The 25,077-nt window shown below is 50.2% G+C and overlaps 1 protein-coding gene across 11 annotated transcripts in view; it reads right to left on the minus strand.

Annotated features, from left to right (window-relative positions):
- Positions 1-17,760: 17,760 nt before the first annotated feature.
- TNK2 (tyrosine kinase non receptor 2) overlaps positions 17,761-25,077 on the minus strand; it is a 29,317-nt gene continuing 22,000 nt past the window's right edge. For 4 of the 11 annotated variants that reach the window (XM_069475160.1, XM_069475159.1, XM_069475158.1 and 1 more), the window contains 5 exons: positions 23,518-23,609; positions 20,812-22,160; positions 20,630-20,725; positions 20,375-20,502; positions 17,761-19,071 (listed from right to left, as the gene is read on the minus strand). In XM_069475160.1, coding sequence (XP_069331261.1) covers positions 19,065-19,071; positions 20,375-20,502; positions 20,630-20,725; positions 20,812-22,160; positions 23,518-23,609 — 1,672 coding nt within the window. In that variant the 3' untranslated portion in view covers positions 17,761-19,064. Of the gene's footprint in view, positions 19,072-20,374; positions 20,503-20,629; positions 20,726-20,811; positions 22,161-22,900; positions 22,946-23,517; positions 23,610-25,077 lie in introns of all 11 variants that reach the window. The other 7 variants (XM_069475157.1, XM_069475156.1, XM_069475163.1 and 4 more) reach the window with 4 other exon arrangements.

Raw genomic sequence — 25,077 nt, forward strand, 5'->3', positions numbered from 1 at the left:
TTTTTTTCCTCCAACAAGTCGTTGAAGTGCAGGTGTATTTTATACTTACTGGACATCTTGGCCTGGTCTAGCCACATTTCAAGTGTCAATTGCCACATGTGGCTGGTGGCCACCATACTGGACCATGCAGATGTCCTCCTTGAACAGCACATGGCAGGAAGCCAGTGCACAGCTCATCCCAAGAGAGGCATCCTCCACTGCTCAGGCATCTTTCCTCCTATGCCCAGTGGGTCACTGCTGGTTGATCCTGGGTGCAGGATCTGCTGGAGGCCCCTCCCTGAAGTGCACACTCTAGCTCCTTCCCTTGGCTCTGCTGTGACTTCTCAAAAGGGCCACCATTCTGGGATGCAAAAAGGCTCCTGCTGCTTCTGTCCAGAGGCTGTGTCTCTCCTAGGAAGCAAGCTAGCTCCTTTCATCCCAGCCCCATCTCCACCATCTATTGTGCAGCCCCTAGGTGAGCTTGTTCAAAATCAGTCAATCAACAAATGTTCTTTGAGTGCTTAGTATGTGCCAGTTACATGCCAGGCCCTGGGGACGAGACACAAACCTGGTCCATGCCCTCATGCAGCTTCCAGGTTAGTGGGCAATATTTCCCCATCCCACCCATGCCCACTCCTTTTGCCTGCCCCTCTTCTCACCCTGGCCCCCTTCCTTCCTCTCCCTGGGCCTCAGACCTCTCTCCTGGCACCGAGGGCAGTGACAAGTGGCTGCCCAGGTTATCAGCCACGCTCCTTTGAATTTGGTTTCCATTTCAGAGTTTGGCCTGGTCTCTGCTCTTCCTGGGGAGGTTTCTGTGCACTAGTCACTCGGCTCAGTGAGCACAGGATGGCAGAGATGATGGGGTCACCAGGAGGACAGGGAGGAAGCCTGGGCTGCAGAGCAAGGACTCGGCCCAGGGTCTTGTAGCTTCCAGGCCACTCTGGAATGACCAAGACCAAGCCTGTCCTGGGGAGAGGGAAGTTACAGACCAGCCACGGTCCGGCTGGGGCTGGTACCAGGTGTGGGGCTCCTGAGGTGACTTGCCTGAGCTGCCCTCAGGACACCCAGCGAGAGACTTCCCAGCTGCCTGGGGTGTCAAGCACTGCACAGGCGTTTCCCTCCGTCCCAGTCTGTCACGAACCAACATACTTCCTGTTCGGTGCCCCGAGTCTCTCCCTGGGGCGACTTAGGGGCCCCCTCCCTTATCACCCCCAGACCCCCAAACTTCGGTTCACCTGCAGCCCCCACCACCTGACCCTCCTCTGCAGGCGCCCATTCCTGAGCAGCCCCCCGCCTCGCTCTGGCCCCCACGCGGGCCAACCACACCTCCCCCGGTGATGGTGAAGCCATCAATGATGGCAGAAGAAAGGTGTGCTGGGTTTGTGGCTGCTCCCTTCTGAGGCTGGATGTGGAAGGCCATTTTCTTTCACCCCCCTCTGCCTCCTTCACGGCTGCTAAAGTCTCCTCACCAGCTCCAGGAAGAGGAAAATCGGACAGAGCCACGATCCAGAGTAGATGGAAGGCCCTAGAGTCACCACTGGATGTGGGCAGGGAGACAGTGTAGGAGTCAGAGTAGAAAGAATCCCCAGTGTGCCCACCATGGGGGGAGGGCGAGGACCCAGTATGGACAGTGGGTAGTGCTAAACATGGTGCCCATGAGTATTTGATTGCTCTATAAGGAAGACTTCCTTCTGGAACAGACTGTGTCTTTACACCCTTCCAAATGACGTGGGCATAGCTCCCGGGTTCTAGTAACAATAGCTAAGCCTTGTTGACTCTCTGCCACAGGCTAAGTAAGCACTTATCATTGTGAAGGTTCTCGGAGGCAAAATGTTCTTGCCGTGTCTATGATACAGATGAAAGGATGGAGGCCCGGGAAGGTTGAGAAACTTGCTCACAATCACACACCCTGGAAGCAGGGGGGTTTACCTCGCAGTCTTGCCTTAAAGCCTACGCGGGTGAGGTGGCCGTGGGAAAGAACCTCCAGTTACTACAAAGCCGGGCTGCAGCGCTTTGAAACCCATCTCCTCCTCTGCGCTGAGGCCTTGCCTGCTCCCCTGAGGCCCTGCCTGCTCCCCTGAGGCCCTGCCTGCTCCCCGGGGCAAGGGTGCGCCTGTCACCTTCCCTCCCTCATTCCTTCACTCAGGCTCAGGCTTGCCCGGCGGCCGGGCTCTCCCAGCTCCCCCGCCGCCCTCCTTATAGTCTCTCACCCAGGTACTTCCCCTAACATTATAAAGTCCCTGGGCGTCTGGTCCCTATCTCGATGACTACTTCCTGGAGGACGGGACCCCGGCACGTCCTCACCCACCCCCAGCCCCAGCCAGACCCCAGGCGCCCAGGCAGCGCGGCACGATGCCGCCAGCAGGGGGCGTCGCGCGCACGGAGAGCGCCGCCCGGAGTCGCCGCCGCCGCCGCGCCTTTGTCTGCGCCCGCGTCCACCTGCCACGCCGCCAGCCGTCCTCCAAAGCCTCGCTCAAGGTCAAGTTAATTGAAAGTGAAGCGCAGTGCTTCTTAATCCCGGCTGCTCAGTGGAACTACGTGGAGAGCTTTTTAAAAATCGGGCCTGACTGTCCCAGACCAATCCAATCAGAATCTCTAGGAGTGAGGTCCAGGCATCAGAATTTTCTAACCTCCCGGGGTGAATCTAACGGGCCCCAGGGTTGAGAACTACGGAGGTAAAGACAAGCATCGGGAGTCGGACAGGCTAAGGTCCAGTCTCTGCCACTAAGTCTAGTTTAGGAAATGACCGTCTCTCTCTCAACGTCAGTTTCCCCATCTGTCAAATGGGGTTGGTAATAGCTATTCCCTAGGGTTGCTCTAAGATACAGGAGCACAAAGGCAAACAGTTCCACAGTTGTGCCCTTGGCATGCAGTGGGTGCTTGCGTGGGTCCGTTTTCAAGTCAGCCCATACTCATCGGGCCATTGAAGGTAGGACACCGGAGGTAGCAGTGCCCCTGTCTGTGCCCCAGGAGCTCACAAATGTGAGGACATAGACCCAGCTGAGAACAAGCGAGTCTGTATCCAGGGTGTTAAAGGGTGCGTTATTTGCCTTCACTCCAAAAAAGGATGTGCGGTGTGGATGTTGAAGGAAAGGGCAGTGGGGGCCGAGTGGGCCCTGTGGGGTAAGGGCCATAACGTGCTTGCGGCACAGCTTCTGAGCTGGGTCCTGGAGTGCTGCTGTTCCCTCTGGGGCCCCCAGAGACAGTCGTTGGCACCTCCCTGCTGCAGGTCTGCCTGGCTCTCAGTGGATCTGTGGGTTTTGTATGTGGGTGGACAGTCACTTGGGGCTGCCGCTTGAGGAAGGAGGCCTGGGGCTGTGGTTGCATGTGCCAGCCAGGCTCTGAGGGCATGGGGCCATTAAGCTGGGGGTTCCCCAGCGGCTGCTGTCAGCCTCAAGTTCCTATAGTTAGCCTGTGTCCACACAGGAGCGTGGGCCCTAAATACAGTTTATTCTTTTCTGTTATAAACAAATCTGGCCATGGCCTAGTGACCCTGCAACTCTTGATAAACTACAAACACCTGCAAAGCAACCTACAGGGGGAAACATGGGCTTTGGTGACAGGTAGACCCGGGTCCAAATCTTGCTTGCTCCCACTTACTAGCTGCGTGACCCCAGACAAATTACTTTACTTCTCTGAACTTGATTTTCCTAGCTAGAGAGAAGGAATAATAACACTTACTTCTTGAGCTTATTGGGAGGATTAGATAAATACCATATAAAGTTCCAAGCACAGGCTTTTCTCTGGGAGACCCAGTAATTCTCAACAAGGACAGGAATGACCCCTAGGGGACAGTTTAGGAAGTTCTGGGGTTTTCAGTTGTTACCATGCCAAAGGCAGGGCCCAAGAACCTCCCACCATGCACACGGCAGTAATGCACGATGAGTTAATTTCTGTATCCTAGATGACAAAATAGTTTTTTGTAAGACAAACTGATTTTTCCAAGAATGCAACGACTGTGTAAATTGAGGGAGTTTCATAATGTGTTTTGTTTGCCACTTTACCAAGATTTGCAAAGTCTTATTGCTGTGGCCATGCAACACCTGTGTCAGCCCATGTTTGTAAGAACAGTCACTTAGGTACAAGCATCTGACCCTGTATCAACTCTTAGCAAAGTGCTCCTCACACTTTAACATGCATGCGCATCCCTGGGGACCCTGTCAAAACACAGGGCGTCTGAGGAGGGACCTGGGATACCGCTGCTGCGAGGGCCTGGGCAGTCATGCCTGAGCGGTGGCACACACAGAACATTTTCGTTATAAACTGCACTTCTTTTATTCCTCTTCTGTGTAACAGCTAGGGCACCTTCTTAGGAAACAGACTCTGAGAGGGAGATTTGTATGCAGGTAGTTAATTGTGATGCACTCTCAGAAACACCCAGAAGGGACAGCAAACGCAGAAGTGGGCAGAGGAAGAAGCTGAGCTGTGATATAGTCGAGGCAGAGGGCTTGGCTGCTGTCTCGGGGACTCAGACCTGGCGTGGTTCTTCAGAGATGTCCCACATCGAAGCAGGAGGGGATCATCAACCAGTCGCTAGATGTGGGCCCCCTCACCCTGGGAGCATAAACCTGGCTCTCTTTGGCCATGGCAGTGAGCTGTGAGCAGCCAGCACTCCGCAGCTCGAAGGAGGGTCTCGGTCCTGGAAAAGGGGTCTGGGTGGCACCCCCAGTACCACTACAGGCAGTTTGCTGATTTTCAAATAGTGTATGTGGACAGTTATATTATCTACGAAATTTCATTTCAGTGTGGTAAAGATGTTTCAAAATATTTGTCATAGAGAGGGAACACTGGGTTTGACAGTAGGTTTAGAACCTCTGTACACAGTAAATGGTGGAAGCTTCTATTAAGAGAAGTAATAGTCCACCAAACTCCACAGATATTTACTGAGTGCCTACCATGTGCCAGGCAGTGTTTCAGGCGTTTGGAGATATATCAATGAACAAAGCAACAAAGGCCCCTGCCCTTGTGGAGGTGGCAAAGGATTACAGACTATGGTCACAGTTTTCAGTTTTAGGCTGGCATCTGCTCTCTGAATGACCCACAATGCATCCCATGGCTGGCATCAGTCAATGGGCATCTAGTTCACAGCAAACCCATCACAACTGCTGGACAGGCACCTAGAACTCTCCTCTCTGACCAGGGGATTTGTGGGCCCAGAAGTATGGGGGAAATCCCCACTGGCTTGTTTTCCCTCTCCATCTTCTCTTCGTTTAGCCTCAGAGGCAGTTGCAGTCACAGAAAGTGTGTGGTTGAGCAGAAAAATTAAAGCTCTGGCTTTCACATTAGAGAGAACCAGGAAAGGCAGGGGATGGGATGACCTGGTAGCCAGAAAGTATCAAAGAGACTGTGAAGAGAAGGAGATGGCACAGATATCAGCCCCATAAAGTTGGATATGAACTTCCAGGCTCATCCCTGAACTGCACATCCATGGATCTGACCCTAAACTGCACACCAAAGGCTTCGAGAACTGAACTATGAGATAGACAGCCACCTAGGTCCCAGACTGGCCACTGGTAGGTGCACACATGGAACAGGTCCAAACATACTACAAAGACTTGAAAACTGAACTGAGGGTGGAACCACAGCTCACAGAAGGCAGATAGGAACTCGTGGCCTGAACCCAACTAAGTCAAGCACCTCCTGAAACCAACCAATCAACAAAGAAAAATAACATTCTCTCTAGGCTTTAAATAAGACACAGAGTCTCAAAACATGATATTCACAAGGTCTAGGATACGATCCAAAACTATTCAATATACAAAGAACCAGAGAAATCTAACATCTCACAAGGAAAAAGACAATTAACAAATGCCAATCCCAAAATAAGGCAGGCATTGGAATTACCAGAGACGTTAAGCAGCTGTTACAACCATGCTCCAAGATGTAAGGATAAACACTCTTGAAGTAGAAAGACAGATAATCTCTGTAGAGAAATGAACCATTAAAAAGAAATAAAGGGGCCAGATGTGGTGGCTCACATCTGTAATCCTAGCACTGTGCGAGGCCAAGGCAGGAGGGTTGCTTGAGGTCAGGAGTTTAAGACCACCCTGAGCAAGAGTGAGACCCTGGCTCTACCAAAAATAGAAAAATTAGCCAAGCATTGTGGTGTGCACCTGTAATCCCAGCTACTTGGGAGGCTGAGGCAGGAGGATCTCTTGAGCCCAGGAGTTTGAGGTTGCAGTGAGCTATCATGACGCCACTATACTCTACCTGGGTGACAGAGAGAGACTCTGTCTCAGAAAAGAAAGAAAAGAAATGAAAATTTTAGCACTGAAAAATACAATAACCAAAATAAAAAGTTCACTGGATGGGCACAAGGTCCGAATGTGCCACAGATCATGGAGCTCCACAAGCAGCCCCGAGGGCCACTCAGTGTGGAGGATGAGGGTGGAGGGCACTAAGGTGAGCACCAAACCAAGTGGCTTTGGTCCCAGAACCCTTGGTGCTTTTGCCACTGAGGGCCACGTGTGTCCAAAATCTGCCCAGTCCCGCCTGGCCCAGACACTCCAGCCCCCCTCCCAGAGCCTGGCTCCTCCATCCAGATGTAAGCTCCCGAATGGAAGGGACTGCTGGTTTTTCTCCTACTCTCTTCGTAATGCTCTGCATACAGAAAGAGGCACAAGAAGAGGTCTGGTAAACTGAGGGCTCACCTCCAACTTGGGCTAGAGGGGAAGCAAAAGTTAACAGGAAGAACTTACAGCTGGAAGCTCTGATACATCAACTTCCTCACAATTTCACAGCCCTATTTCAAGATGAGGAAACAGATGCCCCTGAGAGATTAAATAACTAGAATGAGGTTGCACACAAGTAGCAGAGCTGGGCCCCAAGCCAGGGTCTTTAGATAGCAAAGATGAGAGAGACAAAGAGAGGCGGGCAGATGGCAGCTGTGGCAAGAGCTAAAGCGTCAGCCTCCCCATCAGCCTTCTCCTCCCTGGGACAGAACACAGGACATCAGAGCCAGCAGGGATGGCCCAACCCCCTCCTTTAAGGTCTGTGAAACTCAGGCCCAGGGAAAATTGGGACTTGCCTAAGGTCATACAACTAGCGGCAGAAATACCTGCTTTCCTGAACTTTCTATATTTAAGTAGAATTAACTACAATAAGGCTTTTAAAAGATTCATTAAGGGGCCAGGTACAGTGGCTCACCTCTGTAATCCCAGCACTTTGGGAGGCCAAAATGGGAGGATTGCTTGAGGCCACAAGTTCGAGACCAGCCTGGGCAACATAGTGAGACCCATTCTTTAAAAAAAAAAAAAAATTTAGCCAGGTGCAGTGGCTCATGCCTGTAGTCCCAGCTACTTGGGAGGCTGAGGCAGGAGGATCACTTGAGCCCAGGAGTTAGAGGTTACAGCGAGTATGATCACACCACTGCACTCCAGCCTGGGAGACAGAGCAAGACCCTGTCTCTAAAAATAAGTAAGTAAGTAAATAAATAAATACATACATAAATAACTTCTAGTGGGGGAAGCAAAATTGTTTAATTCTAAAAAATAAAAAATAAAAATTTCCAGTAGAGAAATAAAGGAGTTAGAGATAAGAATTATTCTAAATAGGAACTATGTAACTGAGACAAAGTAAATGCACATTAGATAGAGGAAACTGTTAGCTTTCCCACCTGTGGACTAGGCTGTGGTTAAACAGCATAATTATCAGAGTGTTCATAGCCCAGAACTTCTGGCAGCCAAACCACTTTCCAAAACATAGTGCAGCCTGGGCCTGTGAAAGACGTCCAAGCCTATAGCATTTCTACCTGAAATCCAGTTTAGGTCTGACACCACTTTACTGCACCTCTGCTGCCCCTCTCTGCCAGCTCTCCCTCACTCCCATGGCCATGGTCAGCCCTGGGTTCCCAGGGGAAGCAGGCAGGCGAGAGAGGCAGGCAGCTGGCAGGCCCCAAGAGGAGATTGGGTGGGGGTCCCTCCAGGCTGAGTCCTTCCAGGGGCCTGCCCTAGGCACAGGTGCGCTTCCTGCCCGGGGTGACCTCTCTGGTACCTCTCTGGTGACCTCTCAGGGGAAGGGACTAGGGACCCAGCGATTTACCACCACAGACAGTATGTCTTACATTAATACTATTAGTGTATTCTAAGTACCTAACAGTAGCCACGCCAAGGAAGTGAGAAAGGGAGGGAGGGGAATGAAATCAAAACGCTGACCTGGAAAGCCAACGGGAAGTCTGGCCAACGCACTCCGGGAGCACATATGGAGGGAGGTCTGCTCTCTAGAACTTAGAGCCCTGATGATGGAGATGTGAAAGTTGTCAGAATCAAAATGGAGTCACTCGTGTTAAAAAACAAACAAAAACACTGACAAATACAGCCAGGGAAGGCTATGAAGAGAGGGTTCTCATGCTTTTATGCCTGTTAACAAAACTATCACAAAAGACTCTGCAAAAACTGCAACTTTACACAAAGGCCATTGCAACCTTACACAAGAAATACTTCTGCAGGGACATCTGCCCAGCAACTGCCAGTCCAGTCTCAGACTAGCATCATCCTTGTTATTGATCCCTGTAACCAAGGATTACCTCCAAACAATTATGTAATCCCCCTGCATTTTTCCTTTAAAAACCTGTCTTCCTTTACATCCTAAGTATGCACATATTAATAGTTTATCGTATTCCCATTGCAGGGTCCTATACCCAAATAAAGATCATTTTTTTCTTCTAAAGAACCTCTCTCTGCTTCTTATTTGGGTTGGCAGAGATGAAATCATCCAGTGGCCACCTTTCCTGCTTTTTCTCAGGGTCTCTCACCCACCTCCTGCACCCAGCCTCGCCACCATTTCCCATGGCATGAGTGCATCCCTGATTCCAGATCTGTTCTCAGGCGGTTCCCTCTAACTTTCCCCTTCTTTGCCTGGCGACCTCTCATCCTTCAGATCCGTACATTTCACAGACTGTGCCGCCAGGGCTGCTTGCCCCTCTCTGCCCCGTCAGAGCTCTCAGCTCGGTGTTATACTAAGGATCTCTGTATGGACAGCTTCCCTCACTCACTGGCTGCCCATAAGAGCCTAGTAACCTCTCCAGAGGGTGGTCATGGCTAGACAGGACCACTGGGAAACCACCACAGGGCTCTTGGCAGCCTGGACTGGGGGGTTGCAAGGCCATGGGACAGGTGGCATTTCCCGAGATCGGAGGCCATCAGTGGGACTGCCAGCCATCTCTGACAGGTGTGGAGCCAGGCTTGATGGAGAGTGGCAAGAACCACATGCACATCACTGGTCCTTCAGGGGCAGGTTGATAATTCCTTGAGAAAAGGAAACGCCAGAACAGAATCCACTGGTGGGGTGGGGAAGCTGGACCACATCACCCACTGGGGAGAGGGAGAGGCAGAAACTAGGATTCCCAGGGCCAGTAAAACCAGCTGGTGAGAGACACGGCCCAGCTCAGGGGGTCTGACGACAAGCAAACAACACGACTAAAAAACGGGCAAGGACTTGAACAGACATTTCTCCAAAGATATGCAAATGGTCAACAAGCAAACGAAAAGATGTTCAACATCATTAATCATTAGAGAAATGCAAATCAAAGCCACAATGAGATGCCACCTCACATCCATTAGGATCGCAACTATCAAAAAACAGAAAATAACAAGTGTTGGCAAGGGATGTGGAGAAATTGGAACCTTTGTGCACTGTTGGTGGGGATGTAAACTGCTACAGCTACTAGGGAAAACAGTATGGCATTTCCTCAAAAATTTAAAAATAGAAATATCAGATGATCTAGCAATCTCGTTCCAGGATACCCAAAAGTATTGAAAGCGGAGTCTTGAAGAGATATTTGTACACTGACATTCACAGCAGCATTACTCACAATAACTAAAAGGTGGAGGCGACCCAACTGTCCGTAGATGACTGGATAAACAGAATGTGGTCTATACAGACAATGGAATATTATTTAGCCTTAAAAAGGAAATTCTGACACATGCCACAACATGGATGAACCCTGAGAACATTATGCCAAGTGACATAAGCCAGTTACAAACTGGCTTGTCCTTACTTACAAAAGGACAAACACTGTATGATTCCACTAATATGAAGTACTTAGAGTGGCCAAAACCACAGAGCCCAAAAACTAAAATGGAGGTTGCCTGGGGCTCAGGGAAAGGAGAAGTTTTTTAATGGGTGCAGAGTTAAAGTTTTGCAAGATGAAAAGTTCTGGAGATGGATGGTGGTGATAGTTGCATGACCATATGAATGTACTTAACACTACTGTGTACTGAAAAATAGTCGATGGCAAATTTTATGTTATGTATATTTTACAATTAAAAACAGAGATTTAAAAAATATATTGTTTACTCAAAAGAGATTGGGGAGTAGGGGGCCATCTGGGAGAATGGGGCAGGGAGCACAGAGCCTCCTCCAAGAGGACCAGGGGCTGTAGGGAGGCAGGCAGGGCCACCCACAGCCTGCCAGCTCTTTGGGGTTAGAGCAGAGCGGCCTTAGTTCAATGCTTTTCATATTTTAATGTGTTGGAGAACCCAGGGAATCTTGGGAGAATGCAAATTCCAGTCCAGTAGGTCCAGGATGGGCCCAGGTCTGCACGTCTCACAGGCTCTCACGCTGCCCTTTCCCCCAGGGAGGACTTACGATAAAAGGGAGCACACGGGCTGGGGCTTGCGACGAGGCTGGGACAATACACTGGAGGTGTTTCTGCATTTCCCGCAGAATTTGGCTTTGTGGTTTGTAAAGTTCCACCTTGTCTCCAGCAAGGGAAGGGGATTCTGTCCGCCTTGCGCCAGAGCCTTACTAGGGAGAAGCCATGTGTCCCTGGGGGCCATCCTGGGGTGGCTGCAGGAACAAAGTGAGAAACCTCCAAAGGGACAACTTCAGAGAAGACAGCTGGACCAGTGGGGATTTCTCCAGCCAGACAATGCATGCTCTTTAACTTTTCATTGTGGAAAGGTATAATCCTCAGAAGTAAAGTGGCACAAGGAGCCCCACATCCCATCACAGCTTCAGCGTTTACCAGATTAGGGCCAATTTCCTCCAAACATCCAGCTATTCTCAACATACCACCTCATTCATAAACAGTTTTAAATGTATCTTCAGAACAGTAGTTCTCTTTTAAAAACATAAGTTTTATTTTAATAAAGGAGACAAATCTTTCTGAAAAGTCCATTAGCAATATTTGTTAAAATAATGTTACAAAATAGAAATGCCAGCAAAATGTGTTAAATAACTAGAGTTTATCCATAGAATGAAACCTATGCAGTGCTTGTTCTTTGAGAAGATTATTAAATATGTAGAAAACTGCTTACGGTATATTAAATTTAAAAAGCTTATAAAACTGCATGTCAGATGAGCGTATTTTTATAAAACCATAATACATACAACATATATGTGCACAGAAAAAACTGGAATAAAATATATTAAAATCTTAAAGTGGCTTTCTGGGTAATCTTAATTTTTTCATTGTGCTTTTTTGAATGTTCCAACTCAACGATGAGCATGTATGACGATCATAAAAACATAAATACAGTGGAGGCTGAGGCTTCTCAAATGGCACTTGTGTCATGCCAAGACTTTGGCTGGGAGTGACTGGACCATACCCTCAACCCTCAGTGTCCTTCCAGATAGACAGCTCAGAGCCACTGGCTTCTTGCCTAGGGTTAGGTGTGGGCTCTGGTGGAGTCCGCCCTGCTGCCTCCCCCGCTCCACCTCCCATCTGTTTTCCTGGCATCAGGTCCTAGCTGGTCCCCGTTTGGCTCCAGATGGTGGGTGATCTTTTTCCTTCCCCTCCAAGCTTTCCTGGGCTGAGTTCCTTTAAGCACCCATGGGCCTGAGCCAGCAGCATTCGGGCTTAATTGATTTATTGGGCAATGACTTTACACAATCTTATCCCTCCCTCCCACTACCTGAAATGTAGCCTGAGAAACTGCAATGTCCCATTTTGCCAACAGGTGGTGCTGCCCAACACAAAAGTACTCTTGTCCAGGGGTTCTCAAGATTGGTTCCAGGGATCATTAAAATAATAATTGCTGGAGGGGGTGGTGACATAGCATTGCTAGCTACATAAGGGCATGGGGGACAAATTTGCCACCCAGTACGACCACTACCAGCACTGCATAAGAACAGCCAGTTCAATACCAAAAATCTCAGAATAAAGATGGTCCTTGAGGCTGGGCACGGTGGCTCACGCCTGTAATCCCAGCACTCTGGGAGACCGAGTCGGGTGGATTGTTTGAGCTCAGGAGTTCGAGATCAGCCTGAGCAAGAGCGAGACGCCGTCTCTACTAAAAATAGAAAGAAATTATGTGGACAGCTAAAAATATATAGAGAAAAAATTAGCCGGGCATGGTGGCGCATGCCTGTAGTCCCAGCTACTCGGGAGGCTGAGGCAGGAGGATCGCTTGAGCCCAGGAGTTTGAGGTTGCTGTGAGCTAGGCTGATGCCACGGCACTCTAGCCCGGGCAACAGAGTAAGACTCTGTCTCAAAAAAAAAAAAAAAAAAGATGGTCCTTGAAACGGCATATTAAAAAACAAAACAAGACAATTCAGTTGTGTGATTCTTATCCTTTTCCCTCAGGCAAGTGAAAACTTAACCCTAGACCACCTCTGTCTGGGCAGGACTTTGAGAACCATCATTGCTCTCACCAGGGAGTCCAGGAGTTGGAGGGCCCTCTGTTCCCTAAATTCAATTTCCGTAAAAGTCAACTTGCTTCAAAACAAGAACACTTCGTTTCCAGTGTGCAGTGAGAAACAAGTGCTAGAGCTTTCCTTCTCTCCTGGCTGCAGTGGAGCAGTGAGCCACTTTCAAGCAGATGTATCTCACTTACACACAGATCTGACCACATCATCCCTCTGCTTAATTCTCCTCTGCTGTCTACAAAGCCAAAAGAACTCAGCATTTCATACCAGTGGCTGCACGATCCAGGCCTGCCTCACTCACCGGCACACGAGAGCCACCTCCAATCCACCCCCAAAAGGATGAGCTGCAGCCTTGCCAACTTCAGTACTTGGGACAAGCCTACCTTTGTCACAGATCCCTCTACCTGCCATGCTTTCCTCACCCCTCCCCTTCCTGGCGTCTGCCTATTCTCACCCATCCAGTCAGCACAGTGTCACTTCCTGGACAGCCACCTCCTCTGCTTCCAAGGCACCTGGCACATAATGACTACAGAGCACCTAGCACCTTGCTATGATGATGTCACAGTTCCCAAAAGACTGTGAGCTCCTCCCCTGGAACAGAGACTGTGTCTATTCAGCCTCTGTCCTCTCATCAGGGCAAGACACAGAGAAAGTGCCCAATAAATCCTCACCAAATTGATTGCCCACGTTGGCAAACAAACCTGGGTCAGCTTTTTCAACATCCTCCCTGAAGATCTTTCCTGTAAACCCAGGAGATGCTGGCAGGCTGATTAGAATTGAGAAAAACAGCAGGAAACCTTAGGGTTTAGAGAGCCGTGTCTGACAAAAAAAGTACATTGGGGTCTCTGATCCCCTGAGACACCTCCAGCTGCTTCAGTGTCCTCCCCTCCTTGCAAAAATCTGTCTGAAATGTGTTAGCTCTGTAGTGGGTTCTTAAATGCTGGTAAAGTATGTGAAAGTAGGCCATCATTTACAAAACAAATGATTTTTTTTAGAGGGAGTAAAAAAGGTCCATGCTCTATAAATAGAATGTGTGTGTGTAGCAAAAGAACAAACTATTTCCTAAAATATCATTTTAGAGAAAATGAGAAAAGTAACAAACAATTCCATGCACAGAGTGTGGTCAGCATATAATGTAAGCTGTTGATTGACAGCAACAGGCAGGGAATATGAACAAATAAAATTCACCATTACAGTTTAGTGGGTACTTATGCACTAAGCAAAATGTTTTATCTTCACAAGCTCAGTTAGTCCTCACAACCCTTCTATAGAACAGAAATTACTCTCTCAGTTTACAGGCTTGGAAAAGTTAAACAACTTTTCCAAGATGAAACAGAGCTGAGGATGGAATTCAGGTCTAACAGCAATGCTCAAAACTCACTTAATATGAATTCTTTCCATTTATATTTGACTAAATATTTTAATATTTTTAAAAATTGCAGTTAAAATAATTTAATTCCAGCCTCAGCAAACAGGGTACACAGACCTCCCAGGCCTCAGAGCTTCTGAGCCTTAGGGCCTCACCACACAGGCCACCCTAGAGTGCAGCCACACAGTGGCCCAGGCCCATCCCAAATGGCCCATGTTTTGTTTTTAAGAAACTCAAGCCATCAGCTTACTTTCTTATGATTTACCTCTTTTCCTAAAGTTCATATGATAATATGAGAAGCTCAAAGAGCTGGTTTCCTTGATCTAGTAATTTCCTAAAATCTAGTAAGAAATGGAATAATCATCTAAGGCCAACAATATCTCTAAAGAACATAGATGAAAAAATTCTCCACAAAATACTAGCAAACTGAATGTAGCAACACATTAAAAAGATTATTCATTTGATCAAGTGGGATACATCCCAGGAACACAAGGATGGTTCATTATATGTAAATCAATCAACCAACAGAACAAAGGACAAAAACCATGTGATCATTTCAATTGATGCTGAAAAAGCATTCGATAAAATTCAACATCCCTTTGCAAAAAACTGGGTACAGAAGGAAGTTCTCTCAACATGGTAAGAGCCATATATGACAGACCCACAGCTAGTATCATACTGAATGGGGAAGAATTGAAAGGCTTTCCTCTAAGATCTGGATGATGCCCACTTTCACCACTGTTACTCAACATAGTACTAGAAGTTCTAGCTAGAGCAGTCAGACAAGAGAAAGAAAGAAAGGGCATCAAAACTGGAAAGGAAGCCAAACAAATTATCCTTGTGTGTAGACAATATGATTGTCTTGGGTTTCTTCTATCTAGAGAAACCCAAGGACTCCACAAAAAAAACTATTAGAATTGATAAACAAATTCAGTAAAGTTACAGGATACAAAATCAACATACACTGTACACCATGGAGTTCTACTCAGCCACAAAAACAATGGTGATACAGCACCTCTTGTATTATTCCTGGATAGAGCTGGAACTCATTCTACTAAGTGAAGTATCCCAAGAATTGAAAAACAAGCACGACATGTACTCACCATCAAATTGGTATTAACTGATCAACACTTAAGTGCACATATAGTAACAACATCCATTAGGTGTCAGGCAGATGGGAAGGGGGAGGAGGGGATGGGTATATCCACACTTAATGGGTGCGGTGTGCACTGTCTGAGGGATGGATGTGCTTAGAGCTCTGACTTGGGTGGGGCAAGGGCAATATACGTAACCTAAACATTTGTACCCCTATAATATGCTGAAATAAAGAAAAAAATTTTTAGAAAAAGCAAAAGCAACATACAAAAATCAGTAGCATTTCTATATGCCAACAGCAAACAATCTGAAACAGGTATGAAGAAAGTACTTCTGTTTACAATAGCTACAAATAAAGTATCTAGGAATAAACTTAAGAAGTAAAAGATCTCTATAATGAATACTATAAAACACTGATGAAAGAAACTGAAGAGGACATAAAAAAAACGGAAAGATAACCCCATGCTTGTGGATTGGAAGAATATTGTTAAAATGCCCATACTACTCAAAGTGATCTACAGATTCAATGCAATCCACATCAAAATACCTATGACATTCCTCACAGAAATAGAAAAAATAATCCTAAAATTTACATGGAACCACATCAGACCCAAAATAGCCAAAGCCATCCGGAGCAAAAAGAACAAAACTGGAGGAATCATATTACCTGACTTCAAATTATACTACAGAGCTGTAGCAACCCAAACAGCTTGGTACTGGCATAAAAACACACACACAGACCAATGGAACAGAATAGCGAAGAACCCAGAAGTAAACCCACACACCTATAGTGAGCTTATCTTTGACAAAGGTGCTGAGAACACACAGTGGGGAAAGGACAGTCACTTCAATAAATGGTGCTGGAAAAACTGGGTATCCACATGCAAATGAAACTAGACCCTTATCTCTCACCATATATACAAAAGGCAAATAAAAATGGATTAAATACTTAAATCTAAGACCTCAAACTATGAAACTACTATAAGAAAACATTGGGGAAACACTTCAGGACATTGGTCTGGGCAAGGCCTTCTTGAGTAATACTCTCAAAGTACAGGCAACCTAAGCAGAATTGGACAAATGGGATCACAGCAAGCTAAAAAGCTTCTGCACAGCAAAGGAAACAATTAGCAAAGGGAAGAGACAACCCACAGTATGGGACAGAATATCTGCAAACTACTCATCTGACAAAGGATTAATAACTAGAATATATAAGGGGCTCCAACAACTTGATAGGAAAAAAATCAAATAATCTGATTAAAAAATGGGCAAAGGAGCTGAATAGACATTTCTGAAAAGAAGACATACAGATGGCCAACAGGTATATGAAAAAATGCTCAACATCATTAGTCATCAGAGAAATGCAAATCAAAACTATGAGATATCATCTCACCCCAGTTAAAATGGCTTTTATCAAAAAGGCAGTAACAAATGCTGGTAAGGATGTGGAGAAAGGGGAACCCTCCTACACTGTTGGTGGGAATGTAAACTAGTGCAACCGCTATGGAGAACAGTATGGAGGTTCCTCAAAAAATAAAAATAGAACTACCGTATGACCCAGCAATCCTACTGCTGGGTGTATATCTAAAGGAGGGGAAATCAGTATATTGAAAAGATATCTGCACTCCAATGTTTATTGCAGCATTATTCACAATAGCCAAGATGTGGAATCAGCCTAAGTGCTCATCAACGGATGAATGGATAAAGAAATTGTGGTACATTTACACAATAAAATAGTATATAGACACAAAAGAGAAGGAAATCCTGCCATTTGCAACAGCATGGATGGAACTGGAGAACATTATGTTAAGTGAAATAAGCCAAACACAGAAAGACAAAACCTCATATGTTCTCACTCTTATATGAGAGCTAAATATTAAAAACAATTGATCTTATGGAGACAGAGAGTAGAATGATGGTTACCAGAGGCTGGAAAGAATAGTGGGGTAGGGGGAATAAAGTGGGGATGGTTAATGGGTACAAAAATATAATTAGTTAGGTAGAATGAACAATATTTGATAGCACAACAAAGTGACTATAATCCACAAGTTAGGGTATACTTTAAAATAACTAGAAGAGTGGAATTGGAATGTTCCTAACACAAAGAAATGATAAATGCCTGAGGTAATGGATTCCCCAATCACCCTAATTTGATTCACACTGTATGCCTGTATTGAAACAACTATTACGTACCCATAATAATTAAAAAGAAAACAAGAAAAAGTAAAAAAATAATCCAAGGCCAAGGCTATTAACAGGCAATTCATAAAAAAAATACAAATGGGCTCAACTTATTTTTTAAAAGTTTATTCATACATAAGAGAAATGCAATTAAAACTACAGAAACATCATTTTTCACCAGTCTGGCAGAGAGCAGAAAGCTCCCTAACAGATAGAAAGCTCACACGCACTGCTGGTGTGACAACTGGAACTACCTCTTCTACTGAGGGCAATTCAGCAAAACACCATTATTGCACATACCCTTTGACCCAGGAGTCCCACTGCTGGGGACTCACCTTCCAACTGACTCACAAGTGGAAAACAGCCCACGTAAACGATGCACTGCAGCAGTGACTGGTTGTAACTGCAAAACATTGGAAGCAACCAAAACATCCCTTCCTCAAAAGGAGCCTGGTTAAATAGATTATGGTATCTCATACACCCATGCAACCCTAAATAAGAACGGGGAAACTCTTCCAGTATTGCTATGGAATTCTTCAAAATATGGTTAAGTTAAAAAAACAAACCAAAAAACCAAGGACTACACAAGAATGGACAGAACAGGCAGCCTCTGGGGCTGGAAGCTGGGCGGCTGGGGCAGGGAACTTCACTCCGTAGTGCCTTTTGAACTTTGAACCATATGAACACATTCAGAAAAACAAAATTAATACACATATTGAAGCCTTCCTTGCTACTGGCATTGCTGGCTTAGCTCCAGGTCACTGAGTTCCTTACTCTCTCCTGCAGCATATCCTGTCTTCAGAAACCCATGGAGCAAAAGGATGGGGGCTGTGAGCATCAGTGACTAGGTGAGGCAAGGACTCTGGCCCCTCCACCAGCCCTGTAAGGAGACACTCCTTAGGGTCTCCCAGGCCTGTACTTCCTCCCTCTGCCTACAGGTGGTGCTACAAGGCCTGCTGTCCTGAAGACAAACCAGCGGCCTGGGGGGCCTCGGGGCCTCAACCTTGTGGACCAACAGGCAAAGAAACAGGCAGGCACAAGTAAGTAACATAAAATAGAAACTAATTTTATTTCTCTGGAAGAAGCAGGTACCGACAGCTGGGGCAGCAACTTTGGCAACAGAGGCTGGTGGAAAAACATGGAACAGCACAACGGGAAGAGTTGGGGTCAAAAAGGAAGCACTAATGTCCCTCCAGGACAGCTGCCCCCTTGGTCTCCTTCCAGCCCTGGGGCCTTGGGCCCTGGTCCCTGCCAGAAAATGGTCTGGCATCCTTTCCCTGCTTCCCAAGCCACCTCAGGCTATTTCCAGGCACAAGATTCTAAGACCAGCCAAGTCCCATAACATGTCCTCGGCGAGGCCACAAGTCATTCTGTTCAACACCCCAACTGCCTGCCAGGGGCTCCCTGAAAAGGGCCCAGCCCTGAGGAGGGCCTACCGGGTGCTGGTCCACCTTTCTCTGTGGCCAACACATCCTCCCTGCCCAGATCAAGCCTGGTCTCCTCTCAAGTCTGGTCCCCCTGGGCAGGGCCTGGGGGCACCACTCCAGCCACAGGCCCAGCCAAGGGCTGCAGCCAGAGGCAGGTCACACGCAGCGCCTGCCTTCACAGGGCTCCTTCCCACAGCATGGCTGGGCGTCAAGGGCTGAACCAAAGTGTGCAGGGACAGCGCTGGGTGCAGGAGGGACAGGCAAGGCAGGGCTCCCGGCCTCCTGCTGCCTTGGCCCCGCTGTCCACAGGAGCAGAAGTGGCAGCAGGTCCTCTAGGCCTGTATGGGGGCGTCACCCCACCCTTGGCAGATGGACAGGCTCAAGTGATTCCTTCAGGGCAGGCCCTCTGGCTCTGCAGATCCATCTCAGCGCCTAAGGGAAGGGAAACAACCAAAACGTCCCTTAAACAGAGTATGGAAAATCCAGTGTGAGCTCCAGAGGGCCACAGGAGTCACTGCCTCTCGGTGCCAGGTCAATCAGGTGGAAAATGGTAGTCCCAGGCAATAATTTTGGAACTTATCATCCTGGTTTATCTTTTGTCTTTAATAAACTATGAATAAATTAAGAGAACAGCACTATTGTGTATTAAGAGTATCCAAGGACGACAGGTACAATAAAGCCCGAGTTTAACTGGATGTAAGTTAATGAGAATAACCACAAGACAGTATCTAACAAATATCTAACACTTAGATATTTGTGTGCCAGACAGTTGGTGTGTTATGGGGCAGATACATCACTCGTCAATCTTTCTAATTACTTCTGTAAGGTAGGTACTGTTATTTATACACTTTACAGATGAGAAACAACGTCACACTGTTGGTGACAACAAAGGCTGGTTCTAATTCAGGCTGTCTGACAAGTGTTAACCCCCCACAGCCCACTAGCGCCTCCTGGGATGATGCTAACTCCACCCATTTGACCATGATTCACTAATTTTTGACTTGATAAAAGTTTCACATACATATTTAGTATGTTATTTTATATATCTGTGTTTTTAATAACATCTAGGCTGGGCGCAGTAGCTCATGCCTGTAAAATCCCAGCACTTTGGGAGGCTAGGGCAGGAGGATCACTTGAGGCCAGGAGCTTGAGAGCAGCCTGGACAACATAGTGAGAACCTGTCTCAACAACAAAAATACAAAAAACATATCTATATTTATTTATATCTCCATATATTTTGTTTCACTACATATAGCTATGTTTTGTTATAAAACTTTTTATTGGAAGAACATAATGAATATTTTGTTGTTGTTGGACATTCCTTTAAATTGCATTACAATTTTAAATGTTACTTTCAACAAAAATATGAAAAAACAGAAATATTTGTTTAAATCATGGGGTCCTAAAGTGTTGCTTCCTGGAGCCACGCAGGGTTGCTGTGGGTGAGAGGGAAGCAAGCCCCCTTAATCAGAGAGGCTCCAATTTCCTTTCTTACTCCTTAGCTCATTTGAAAACCAAGTGTCTAAAAAATCTAAATGAATGCGTTTAGGAGAAATTGTTTTCAACTAAAACTGCCTGCTTCCTGGGACCTGTGTCCTCCTACCCTCCCTCCCGGCTGGAGAGCCCTGTGTCTCCCTGGCCGAAAGTGGCCTGTGAGGTGCTGGGCTTTTTCCTAGAGTGTTCTACTCCAGGGACAGTCCCCTGGGATGGGGGCCAGAGATGGGGGCTCACTCACTTGTGGTGGGCAGGGCCACAGGAGCCCAGAAGGTGGCAGCCGGCTTGCTCCAGGTTCCAGTCGAACATCTCCAGCACTTTGTAGCACTCCCCCCTCGGCCGCAGTCCCAGCCCAAAGAGCTGCTCCACCTGGGGGCAGAGGGTGGTGCCATGGACACACTGGGCCAAGGGGCACCACACCAGGGCAGGGACAGCGGAGAGGCAGAGGCAGGGATGGGGGTTTGGGAGCATCGGAGCAGGCAGGAGGTGGTGGTACCTTCAGATACTGGGAAGCCCTCTGCACGCTCCAGCTGTGGCTCTGCAAGGCCGCCTGGCACTCCTCCGTGGTCACCCCATGCACCATGGCCTGCAGCTGGACACATCCACCCAACTGTCAGCACCATCTGGGCTGCTGCTCTGGGCCCCAACCCCCTCACCGAGGCCAGGCCTGGGGCTCACCGTCTGGATCTTGTCTGCGGGCCGCCCAGACTCCAGCCCATCCCCAGGGCAGGCCCTCTGTGGCTGCCGAGCAGTGGCCCTCAGGGCCGGTGGCCGGGCCCCTGGATTATTGTTGTTGCTGGAGATGTTGGCCTTGGGGTCTGAGGCAGCCTGGGGCATCGGTCGGACGGTGGCAGTGGGGGCGGCAGGGGCTGGGGTGCAGGGTGGGGGCAGCAGCAGCGATGCAGGCGGAGGAGCCGACTCCACAGGGCTCTGGGCCTCCCGCAGGAAGCGCTGATAGCGCTCCAGGTAGGGCGGGCGCTCAGGCAGCAGGTAGTAGTGGGTGTTGCTGACCTTCTTGCCATCACGGACGATGGGCAGAATGCAGGGCCCAGACCGTGGGCCAGGGGCCTGGATCACCTGGGGTGTGGCATACTTGGGGTCTGAGGCGAAGCTCTGGGTGGTGGGCATGGTCTTCCCAGGTGAGCTCGAGAGCCGGGATGGCAGCGGGGAGCTGCCAGGTGGCACCAGGGGGCTGGGGGTCCTTGAGCCTTGAGGGGACAGGGGCTCCCGGGGAGGTACCCGGGGAGGGGAGGCAGGTCCAGGCCACCGACCCATCTCCTCCTCGCCTGAGGTGGCCGGAGACAGCTCAGCACGTGGGCGCGTGGGCCGAGGGGGAATAGGTACCCGGGGGGGCACCTGGGGCTTGTCGTCGGCCACTGGGCTGGGTGAGGGAGCCATTGGGCCGGCCGGGGCCTGCAGCTGTCTCATGCACTCCTGCTGCAGGGCCTGGAAGACCTCTGTGGTCTGGGCGGAGCTGGGTGGTTTGCTCCCCCCCTGAGGGGGGAGAAACAGGTTGTCCTCCAGGGGAGGGGGCAGCTGCGCCTGCTCAGGCCCAAAGGCGTAACTGGTCTCACCATGGCAGAGCCCAGCAGAGACCCCCGTGCCCACCAGGGTGCTGTTGATGGAGCAGACCTCAAAGTCATCCTCATCTTGGGCCACGTCATCGTAGGCAGGGGGTGGGGGCAGCGGGCGTGCGTCCCAATCCACCACAGGTGTGGGATGCAACGGCCGGGGCAGCGCCCGCGTGGGGCTCTGTGGCGGGGTCTTGTCCAGCAAGGAGCAGGCGTCCATGGCCAGCTGTGCCAGGGAGGGCGCGCAGGGCCGTGGAGCCGGGACCAAGGGCTCCTCACCGAAGTCGATCAGTGTGACCTCAGCCCCGCTGCTGCGGCCTGCCTTGGTGCCCAGCACTCGGACTGCGGGCTTCACCAGCCACAGCCCTCGGGGCAGGCCTGGCTTCCGCAGGCCCAGCCTCTTGAAGTCGCTGGACAGGGGGTCTTGGTCCTCGCTCACAGGGTCATAGGTTGGCTCTGTGTTGGAAAGGGAGACCCCAACAGGAAGGCAGTCAGGCAGGGGCACAAGGACAGTGGAATGTGGGAAAGGAGGCCAGTGTCCCCAGCAACTCTCCACGGCCAATTCTGCCAGAGGTCAGCCCTTGGCTGCCAGCATTCTCAGCGCATGCCCCACTTCATTCGAACAGGAGGGCAGAACCCGCTCCACGCACCGTCAGCCCTCCGTGTGGGCTGGTGAGCCCCCGAACTCCACCTAAGCTAGAGTAATCAACACCCCACTCCTACCTGTCTCCCCCAACACAAGACCCCAAAATACCCCTGCTCCTGGGCCCTGGTTAGTAAACCCTCACCCCCAACCCCCTCACGGCACACCATTCGTGCAGGCATGGGGCAGACTCCCGCCATCAAGGGCCACAGGAGCCATCCTTGGAGGCGACACAGCTCCTGACCACCCACCACGAAAGCCCAGATGCGGCCTCTGCAGGTCCGAAAGGGAGTGAGGCAGGGCCGAGCAGCGGCAGAGAGAGGTCGAGGCAGGCACCAGGACCACACCTGCTCCAGACGCCCAGGCATTAGGGGGGCAGCGAGGGGGAGACAGGCGTAACAGGCCAGGTCAGCAGCAAAAGCTCACAGCACACACCCTTGTCCCTTCCCGCCCAGACGCCACCAGGGCTCTGTACCTTCCAGGAGGAGAGGAGGAGTGAGAGGAGAGAGGGGGCGGGGGTGGGGGCCAAGGCACCGAGAGCAGCCCCACTTACTCTGAGTGAAGATGGCAGGCTGAGGCGGGCGAGGTGGAGGCTCCCCTACAAGAAAAGCCATGCGGAGAAGACAGGGACAGAGCAGGGCAAAGAACAGGGGAGGGGACAGAGCCAGACGAGAGGGCAAGTGTGGAGAGAGAGAGAGAGGGGGAGAGAAGTGAATAGAGGCGAGCGAATGTACACACCCAACAGCACATGGGAGGCCGTGGGGCGGCAGGAAGGGGAACCGTGTGCTGGAATGGCAGGCGCAGGATCCGGGAGATGGATGAGGCTCCTGGCCGGGATGGAGCCCGTGGGGTGGTTTTGGCTCAGGAGAGAACAGGATCAGGGGAAGTGAGGAAAGCCAGGATCTGAGCGAGGCGGTAGGGAAGGAGGGAGGAGGGAAGCCGAGGCGGGCGGGGCTTACGCAGGGCCAGCCTGAGGATGCCCACCTCGGCGGATACAGCTGCCTCTCGTCTTCCACCCCACGCCCGACTGGAGCCAGGGACACAGCTGTTCTGCCTGCTGCCCTGACCCAATTGTCCCCTGAACAGCAGGCTTGGGGTGGCCTCAGCACACAGTGCCCCTTCCTGGGGAGCCAATGGACTAGGGACGCCAAGGGGTGAGAAAGCTCTTACTTTTCACCCTTCCCAGATGCTGAGTGGGTTGGGAGGTGCTCAGTTCCACACTTAGCAGGTCAGGAGGGTCCATGGGGTTTCCCAGATACAGTCTGTGGGGAGAGAGCCAGGTAAGATGGCAGAGAAGGGGGGCGGGCAGTGAGAAAACCTCTGGCAGAAACGTTAGGCCTGTCCCCTGGGGTCAGGCAGAAAATAAAATCCTGAGTGTGTCCAGGGGACTGTCTCATCAAAGCCCCCTCATCCTGGAGCAGCCGAGTGGGAGAGTTGGGCGTGGAGGACAGAGCTCCTGACTCCCAGTCTGTGGATCCTGGTATCTCTTCCGCAGATCCAGGCAGTAACCGGGAGGACATCCTAGAGAGAGGGCTGAACAGTCTGGGACTTCAGGGACTCCCTCAACACTCCACGACCCTACGGTACCCTAGCCCACGCCAGGCAGCCACCTGCAGGCACGCTCTCCTGTGCTGCAGGCTCCAGGCCGGAGCACAGAGGCATCAGGGCCACGGCGCCCCAGTCAGGGGGCAGGAGGCAGCCTCTGTCACACTGCCAGGAGGAGGGGGAGAGGATGACCCACCTGCCCTGCTCCGACTCACCCTCAACCCCTGTGCCCACTGTCAGTAGCTGGGACTTAGTCACTGGGGCTGATTAAAGCCTGCAGGAATGGGGCTGGGCTGGCCATGGCACGCCAGGAGTGGGGCAGAGGGCACTGGCCCCTGCGGGAGGGATCTGCACTCTCTCTCAGGCCCTTGCATGGTTCCTGTGAGGCAAGAGACACAGGCCGATCTCACCCAGCTTGGGGTTGTGGCGTGTGAGGTGTGGAGGGTGGAGGCCCTGTTTACAACACCTCCCAGGGGGCCACGTGGATCAGAAGTCAGCAGGAGAAAGGGCTGCGGAGATCAACGGCCAACGGCTGGAACCCCCTGCGGCCAGCAGAGGGCTGGAGGCCTGGCCTGAGTTGCTACCAGGGGGCTCCCTGGGGCGGGGCACCCAGGAAGTGACTGATTCTTCTTTGTGTTGTCCCCACGTGCCCCCAATGGCCTCATCGTTTTACTTAGAGGAGACTGCAAGCCCCTCTCAGGCACAAAGTGAGCTCCACAGGGTGATGTGCGGGCGGGTGGGCATGGCTGAGCTGCCGCCTAACACTGCCTCTGAAGTCCCCGCAGGTCCTGCTCCCCTGGTCTGGGACGCAAGCTCACTCCCACCTGGCCCGTGCTTATCCCAGGGCCAGACTCAGCAGGAGAAGAAAAACTGCGACTCAGATGCAGGGGTCACAAGAGAAGCTTTGCTACTCAACTGCTTCCCAAAGGCTGTTTCCAGCCGTCTTCCTAAGGCCAGTGAGCCAGGAGGAGTCACGGCTGTGCGGGTCCATTCTTGGAAGCGCCTCACCCCCCGTTCTGCCTACAGTGAAACGCTGCTGGACACCAAGCGACCCTCTGCCTCACGCAGGGGATGTGGAAGGGAAAGCAGGATACTGCAGGCCCAGACGCCGCCTCGCCCTGACTCCATCCCCAGCACTGACAACCAGCACCCAACCTGGGGCCCTTTCCCTTGGCACCTCTCCCT

Source organism: Eulemur rufifrons, chromosome 7 (assembly GCF_041146395.1).
Source record: "Eulemur rufifrons isolate Redbay chromosome 7, OSU_ERuf_1, whole genome shotgun sequence".
In the NCBI taxonomy this organism is placed as follows: Eukaryota; Metazoa; Chordata; class Mammalia; order Primates; family Lemuridae; genus Eulemur; species Eulemur rufifrons.